This window comes from Helianthus annuus, chromosome 9 (assembly GCF_002127325.2).
Source record: "Helianthus annuus cultivar XRQ/B chromosome 9, HanXRQr2.0-SUNRISE, whole genome shotgun sequence".
NCBI classification, from domain to species: domain Eukaryota; kingdom Viridiplantae; phylum Streptophyta; class Magnoliopsida; order Asterales; family Asteraceae; genus Helianthus; species Helianthus annuus.
The window spans coordinates 14,319,089-14,328,091 of NC_035441.2; the positions used below are offsets into that span (position 1 = coordinate 14,319,089).

General features: G+C 36.1%; 1 protein-coding gene across 1 annotated transcript; it reads left to right on the forward strand.

Moving 5' to 3' along the window:
- LOC110877190 lies at positions 1 to 4,867 on the forward strand. Its single transcript, XM_022125356.2, has 8 exons — positions 1 to 1,700; positions 2,184 to 2,473; positions 2,546 to 2,792; positions 3,564 to 3,586; positions 3,665 to 3,868; positions 3,954 to 4,046; positions 4,137 to 4,253; positions 4,421 to 4,867. The coding sequence occupies exons 2-8, from the start codon at positions 2,189 to 2,191 to the stop codon at positions 4,805 to 4,807; spliced, it is 1,356 nt and encodes a 451-aa protein (XP_021981048.1). The 5' UTR covers positions 1 to 1,700; positions 2,184 to 2,188; the 3' UTR covers positions 4,808 to 4,867.
- The last annotated feature ends 4,136 nt before the right edge of the window (positions 4,868 to 9,003 follow it).

Here is a 9,003-nt window from a genome sequence, read left to right on the forward strand (position 1 = left end):
TTGTTTTTATTTTTGTATGTGATAGTCTTGTTTTGACTGTTTGGACTGCACAAACTGCAGATGCATTTTTTGCCTATCTGTTCATATCTTATATGGACTAAAGTTGCCACTTTAGAAAGAAAATAAGCTGCTCGACGATATGGTCATGGATGGGCTCGTTAATGTTGGCTTGATATTATGTCGGAACTTACTGTAATTATTGACAGAAAGTATTGCTGATGCTTCACAAGAAGTCATGAGATACGGGTCGAAACGGTTCGATTCGAAACGGTACTAGTCGAAACGGTACGGATCGAAACGGTTCGATTATTGTTCGAGTCAATAATTACAGATTAATGATATTAACGAGTCAATAATGACAGACTAAGGTACGGGACGAAACGGTTCGATCCAAAACGGTTCGCGTCGAAACGGTACTGGTCGAAACGCGGTTCGATTCGAAACGGTTCCCGTCGAAATGGTTCGAGTCGAAACGATACTAGTCGAAACGTTACGGGTCAAAACGGTACGGAACTCGTTCCCACCCGAAACTCGCTCGTGCGGAAATAAATCAAAGTGCTGGTGTTAGCTTATGAAAGCTCATCAGCCTACTAAAAAGCCACCACCGGTTAGCTTGATTTTTGCTTCATGTTTTTGGAAAAATTATCTTATATGTAATACGGATATCTGAAATGCTTAGATCTTTTAGATTCAGTATTATCTATCCTATACAAACCCAAAATTATTGGTGAAGAACATTATTAAGGAACTCCAAATATGAAATTTTATGGTAAAGCTATACAGTTTAACCGGGTGGGCAATCATTAACATTTATTTACCAGCATTTAGCCTAAAATAACAATTAATGACCTGTTTGACCTTAATCGTCCAAAATCAAATCTAGTTGTCTCGCGCCCACAACAAAGCCCGACTGTGGCGGTGCTGATGCCATCCGCGCGGCCACGGTGGCAAGGCCACGCCCCCTTTACCACTGCATAACACACAACCTTAGTATATATATATATATATAGGAATTCGCTAGCTTAGTTATATAAACCTAGTTGTTAACTACCCACACGCTAAGTTTGGCCTTCACGTAGTCACCCTTTTGCCTAGGGGTGCTAAACGGGTCATGTTCATGGGTTGGCGGGTTCAACCCGATCCAAACCCAAAAATTGTAGACGAACCCAAACCCGACCTGGACCCGAACCCGAAAATCGTATCATACGAACCCGAACCCGACCCGAATATTTGCATGTCGACCTGAACCCGGCCCGTTCAAACCGAATATTTTTTTTTTATTTTTTCGGCAATCTAATATATTAACATCTACTAAAAAAAACACAAATTTAAGTACTAAAAAACCAAATATTTTTTTATTTTTTTCAGCAATCTAATATATCAAAATTAACCCCTACTTTTGCCCACTTCCTAATAAAATAAAAAAAAATCCCTCCTAATGTACATTTCCCCCAATTTCAAACCAGAGAATCGTATCTTCATGCTTCAAAAATAGGGGCACTTTCAAATAAAATAAAAAATTTTAAATCCTAATTGTTCCCTAAACCGCCCCCGCCTCTTCTCCCCTGCTGATCCATAAACCGCCCCTGCATCTACTCCTTTATCGGCTTCAGTTCTCCGATTCACTTTGTAATCCATCAAAGTTTGCTACACGGCCGGTCACACTTCCACTATTATCCTTTAGTTCTCCAAATCACTTCGTAAGTTTCTTGTATCTATGCCTTGTGTTTGTTGTATATTAACGAAATGACAAGTCAATCGCATGCTTTAGGTATGTTTAATAATATTGATAAAAGGGTATCTGTTAATTGTCTGTTGACGGATCTTGGTTTTTTGAAGGATTAGGCTTTCAAGTTTGTTAATTTGCTAAGAAATATGCCTTGTACATGCTTGTCGCTTGATAAATTTATCAACAAATGAAATGAAATGAAATTTTATGATTTTGTGTAAAATTCATAAGTACTTTTCATTTTTGTACCAGATTGTATAGCTTTACCAAAAAAATTCATATTTGGAGTTCTTTAATAATGTTCTTCACCAGTGATATTGGGTTTGTATAGCATAGATAATACTGAATCTAAAAGATGCATTTCAGATACCCATATTACAAACAAGATAATCTTTCCAGAAAGAAACATGAAGCAAAAATCAAGCCTACTATCGCAGTGTTTTACTTTAAGCAGGTCTAATGGCAAAGAAAAGCAAACAAAGTCAAAGCGTACAAAGACAAGACAACGAGTATTTGATAGCTAGGGACTTGAGGGTTCAAGAAAACAATAGAAAAATGCAAGAATTGGGATTGAAGACCATTGCAAATTCTTTGACAAGCTTAACAGGAAGTCAAAAGATGAAGAACAAGAAAGTGAAACCAACATACCATAATGCGAGAGACGAAGACTATAACCCTGGTTATAGTGATGATAATGAGGAAGAATACTCTGAAGTTAATACAAATGTTGAAGCATCTAAAAAGGTAATTAGATTGTTATTTTTTTAGTTTTATATTATAAAAACTCGTTTCTAATAAAGAAGACATTCATTATAGCAACATCGTCCACGATATATTGCACCAATGTCCTTGAATAAAATTGCTAAATTAGCAAAGCAACATCGAGTGATCGCCCCAAAAGTCTCGGATTCAAACACAATGAAAGCCAATCATTCTAAAGCAACACTTAGCATGGGTGAATTAATTTCAAGTAATAAAGGGACAAAGCAAAGGGCATTCACACAAAATTTGGAAAAGCCCGCTTGTATTAAACACGGATTAAAGAAACGTTTGGTTCTGGTTGATGAGAATGATGACGAGGATGATGAAGTATCTCAAGGTATCGTTTTTGAGTCTTAAAGTTCATTTAATCATTGAGTAATTACAAATTTAGTCATACAACTACTTTCTATGTTAATGTACTTCTATATGCTTTTAAATGTTTATGAATTAGATATGGAATCAGCAGGTTTGGAGGATAATGGAAATGAGTGGTATAATTTGAGATCTCAAGGTACTTGTGTTCATTGACATTGAGTAGTAAGCTGGTTCATTTTTTTGTTGTAATATATGTATAGTGTTGTATATAACAATGACAAGTTTATGTAGACCAAGATGATGAGTATGATGACATGGACCTTACTGAATCTACAAATAATGATGATGAGATACAAGAGGATGATAGCCATGATGATTTGGAAGGCGAGGACAATGCACTAGTTCAAGATCAATTACATCGCCCCGAATTAGAAAAAAACAATAGGTTCGGTTTAACTACATATACCATGATTTTAGATTATTATTGGTTACACATACACATATATATTTAATGTATACTTGATTTCAGAAATATCCAAAACCAATAAAAGAGGACCGACAATGCTGCATCTTGTGCACACACGAAAAGTCAATGAACGAGAGGTCATTATATGTAATGAATTTGGACAACCAGTGGGACCAGCAACAAAGGAGAAGGATATAGTCGGAAAATTCTCTCGATTTTTGGGTACAATAGCTCGTAATCATAGTTATGCACCGTTGACCTATAGTTCATGGCATAAGGTTCCACATAAAGATAAAATATGGGAGTATGTCTTGGTAAGGTTTTAATTAGTTTTATTTCTTTTATTTGTTATATATCATTTTTATTTAAACCAAATTCTAATCTTTTTTAAGGAAAAATACGACGTACCCTATGCTGCTAAAACATGGGTTTTAAAGACTATTGGAAACGACTACAAGGTACACAAATGTAGGTTCAAGAAAAAACACTTCTATCGATATAAGGACAACAAAACAAGATTGATGAACCGACCTAAAAACATTTCGGCTGATGATTTCTCACAATTGTTGAGGTTGTGGAGTAATAAGGACGTAGAGGTAATATTCTAGGCAATTTATATATTACTAGTATTTGTTATTTAGAGTTCTATTGGCTAATTCGTTTATGTTAATGTGTCTTCAGAAGCGTTGTTTGCGGGCTAAGGAAATTCGCATGTCTCAAAAGAATATGCACACAGCCGGCCCAAAAAGTTTCGCTAGAGTGCGTGAAGAGATGGTAATATGTCTTGGTGTTGCTGGTGATTAGTGTTTTCTAATGTTCAAAGATGCTGATTTTTTTTAAATGTGTATGTTACCATGAATACAGAGAAACGATGACCCAAACAAGGAATTACCTAGCTTAACCAAAGTGTTTGAACGTACACGGAAAAGGACCGAAGGACGTTCATATCTTGATACATATGATGATACGGCAATGAAAATTGTAAGTTCTTTCTAGTTTTTCATTATGCGGGTTTTAAATGAAGAATCTTTTATGTGTTGACTTTTAAAAGTCAGTTGCTTGTTCTGATTATGTTGTTTGGTCTGGTTTATTATTGGCTGATTTTTTTCTTGCTTTATAATTTTTAATTTCCTTATTCTCTTTTAAAGGAACAAATGAAAAATTACAAACCTCCCGAAGATAGAAGTGATTTGGTGGATCCTTTTACAGTTGTAATGAACAAGGAGCATGATGGCTACCTTCGACTTTATGGTAGGGGTGTTACTAAAAAAATGTTGAAAAAAATGGATGGTGGTGAAGAACCATACATGATTCCGGGTGGGCTTATGGAATCATTCCAAGCAAGCCTTGAAGTTGAAAAAACCCAATTATTTGAAATGAGAAAAGAAATTGAAGATGATCATCAAAGGAAAAAAGCTGAGATAGAAGCTATGAAGAAAGATTTTCACAGCCAACAAGGACACTTTGAATCTAGGATACAAAGTATTTTCAAAAAACTACCAATTGAAGTACTTCAAGACCTTCAAGACGAGTAGAAAGTTTTTGTTGCTTTTTATTATTGTAATCGACAAATTTGTTTTCATTACGTTGTTTTTTTTTTTTTTTAGTTTGGACATGTTAAAACTACTATATAAGATATTTATGTTATTATTACATTTCTGGAATTATCTAATAGAAAATTTAGTATTTTAAACAATGATGTTATATAGTTGCATTTGACTTTTAAAAAGGTTGCACTTATTGTAACTAAAATCTTTAAAAAATGTTGCATTTGATATAAAAAAAAGTTGCATTTTCCACTGAAAATTATAAAAATGGTTGCATTTTAGAGTAGGAAAAGTTGCATTTGAGGTAGCAAAGGTTGCATTTAGTGTTAAGAAAGTTGCAAATAAAAATATAAAAGTTGCATTAGAATGTAAAAAGGTTACATCTTAAAAAGGTTGCATTTAAATAGCAAGTGCAACCCTTTCAAAAAAAGTTGCATAATTTAGGAAAAAGGTTGCATTAGGTCTAATGCAACTTCACCTAATGCAGCCCTTGATAAAAGGTTGCATTAGGCCTAATGCAACCTTTTCAAGACCTAATGCAACTTTTTATCATGGTTGCATTAGCTTCATTTTCTTGTAGTGACACCCCGATTTCCACGTGTCTCACCGGTGGGCCCGGTGGGGGATTACCGTGACGATGTTGGCAACAATATAGTCAAACCACACAATTATATAATGCACAACGGAAGCATAAGATAAATATATAAATTTCAACCTCTGATTGTAATATCAAAATGTATTACAGGGGTTGGATATATCCACAGCGGATCGTAAATAAATATAAAGTATTGTTCCATCAGATACTGCAATCAAGCTTGCGAGGCTTATCCCGACGCTAGGGAGCTAATACCAGCCAATTACGTTTAGGTACCTGCACTTAATCTTTTTGGGGAAAATACGTCAGTTTACACTGGTAAATACATTCAACTGACACATTTGAAAATGTTTACTAAAATTGATTTGAATGCACAAGGCACAAACTCTTTTATAACTTGGGAAAATTCATAATGATCTTGTGAACGTTTTACATGTTCTTTTATGCGTTCAGTAGTCCGGGTCGTGCCGGGTTAAAGATTTATAGACACACCACGTTTGCGTAAAACCGTAGTATAAAAACCTACGGCTACGTCTTTTAGTTTTAATGTCGACACTTTATACCGGGTGTACGCCTACACCGGGATGTCGATGGTCGTGGCCATTTCGTAAAATGATGCCAAGGATATCCGGGACAACTGTCATTAAACCCCCCAAAGGCTTATAAGCAACAAAACTGTTTAAATGAGCCGATCATATTTAATCAATTAACCACCTAAGCGATGGAATTATATAATGCTCAATCAAGCGGTATTAATATACCGTAACCCAAGCCCATATAGGGGAAATAAGTCAAAGTATTTACCTTTGCAAGTATTAATCCTTAATTTAGATCAAGTCACCGATAGCTTTTACTGGGGCTCCTAATCTGGAACGAAGGTTTTAATTAACCTCTTAGAATCCTAACGGTCCTTATATTAGCCGTAGCTTAAACCGGTTGATTCCGATATATAGATATGGTTAATTCGCACGAAAAGGCGAAAACCGAGAATGGAGTATGATTTGGACCCAACAAGTTCAGAGACTTGTTTTATATGGGTTTATAGTTCATACTCTGGATTTTGGGGTTCAAATAATATAATTTGACCCATATCGGCTATCGCACGAAAACTAGTTCCATGAGTCGTACCGTGTGCGCAAATAGGCGAAACGGTTAACCATAAGAGTCGTACGCTTATTTCCTAAGTCAATATGCCTTAAAAGTATTTTGGTATCAGTAGGATACCTTCCGTGACGCCCGTAACGAGTTTAAGTTTATGTTATGCCCCGTAGGGGCTTTTCGGTTATTTTAAAGACTTTAAAAGGGCTTTTCGAGTTCTACAGGAAATCTGAGTTTCCCGAACAGTTTATAAAGTTCAAAATACTTTATTTATTATTTAAAATCAGTAGCAACTGGAATCGGGTCAAAAGACCTTGTAGAACTCCCGTTTTGGCCAAAAAAGGGCATATTCGGTATTTACCGAACCGTAGCCATAACCGCAGGTTATGAGCAAGGTAAAATTTATTAAAAATCTTTAAAATTCCCAAAATATTATTTTACCACAGTGGGTAAATGTTTTGGTGACGAAAACTTGGGTTAGATGGGCGTTATGCTAATTGCGCCGTTAATTACAAAACTTTCTTAAAAGTGCGCCTTTTAGCATAACTCTCATTCTAGACCTCGGATTGACGTGAAACTTTAAGGACATGCTTATAATTTATCAAGCAAGGTTTTGGTCCGTTCACGTGTCCGAAATACTCGTTTTAATTTTAAAAGGCCGTTACGGTCAACTTTTAAGCGAATGACGGAAATTCGTAAAAGACTCGGATAACTCATGAACCGACCACAGAGGCGTATACCAACATGTGACCTGGTCCTAGGAGAGTCCTAAGGTATATTTATACCTCACTAAAACGGGTCAGAACTGAAGTCAAAGCAAAAGTCAAACTTTTGCGACTTTCGGCTCCGAACCGGTTCTATATAGCAAATGATCGATTCAAACGAGCGCAAACACGTTTATATACTTATTATCATGTTTTATGATTATCAAAACAGGTTTCATAACATATACATTACAGATTATGCATAAATCGCTAAAATAGCTTTCTGTTGACTTTTTAACCGCATGTTTGACTCGACATTTGACATAGTTAGAGTGGTGATCAGGGGGAACCTTTTTAGAGGTTTATTACCCACATAAATACCAACTCATAACCATTTTTGATTCGTCATACGACTGAACCGTTACTGATTTATTGTAAAGTCAAACCGTAGTTACGACGGTTTGGTTCTTAGCTAAAAACTAAGCATAAACTGAACTATGGATGATCAAGGTAACTTACAGAAGTTAGAACTTGAATATGGAGCAGAGAAGAAGACTTGAGAGCACTTAGAATGATCAGAAAGGTGAGTTTTGTGTTGTGTGAATATTATGAACTTAAGGCATGCTATTTATAGCCAATGCCAAGCCTCATTGATCATTACAAGCACTACAATCAGACCAGAGGTGATGGTAGGTGTCCCCTAAGTGTTATGGGTTGAGCATAGGGTGCCCATGCCCCATTTGTTGGTTTTTGATCGTTCAAGACTCCAAAAGTCAAGAAAACATCACTATTCTGCATCTGGGCACTTTACGCGGCCCGCATGGGAGTTCCCATGCGTTTTAATGCGGGTCGCCTAAAGATCAAATAACAGATGCGAAACAAAGGAGGCTCGCGGCCCGCCTCAACTAATTCTTAACCTTCACGCGGGCCGCCTAAGGTTAAGATTTCAGGATTTTTAAATCTTTTTGTAATAATTACAGAATCTGGCCATTAATAACGAAATCTTTCGTAATGATTCACCTGACCTTTCGGTTTTGAAGGGGTAACTTTGCGGTTTGGCCCTCGGTTATTTACCGATAGGGGCCTCGTGTTAATTACCCGCATTATTAAGTCCCCGGTTTATTTATTAATTATATTGGAAAGCCTTAACTTTCACTGTTGACGCTTTTAACCCTTCTTCTACGAATTCGATCGTAACTTTCTCGTTTCATATCGAAACTTCGCGAAATTCATATATATTATTTTAGTGAGGGTATAATACCGTTACAAAGTCTTTGGAACGTTAAAGGGTCACTCAGAGGTATTATTAAACATGTTGACACAGTTAACCCCTGTAGTTTGTAATCTCTCACTTTCTTCCGCGTTTTGTTTTTGTACGATCTATAATTTATTCGTTTGAAGGTTTAAGCATTATTTAGGGATACTATACAGTATATTTACCCTTGTTGACATTTATAACCCTCGAATTTATATACTTTCAAGGTTTGTCAAAATTAGTCCTTTATTTATTATAGATGCCACGTGTAAACAAATGACACGTGTGAACACATCATTGGACACAAAAATTCGAGGTGTTACATCCTCACCCCCTTAAAATAAATCTCGACCCGAGATTTACTCAAATAAATAGGGGTATTTTTCTTTCATTGTAGCTTCGACTTCCCACGTATATTCAGGACCTCTACGAGCATCCCATTTGACCTTAACAATCGGTACGTGCTTTCTGCGAAGCTTCTTCACCTGTCGATCTTCAATCGACAAAGGCTTTTCTATGAACTTTAAGCTCT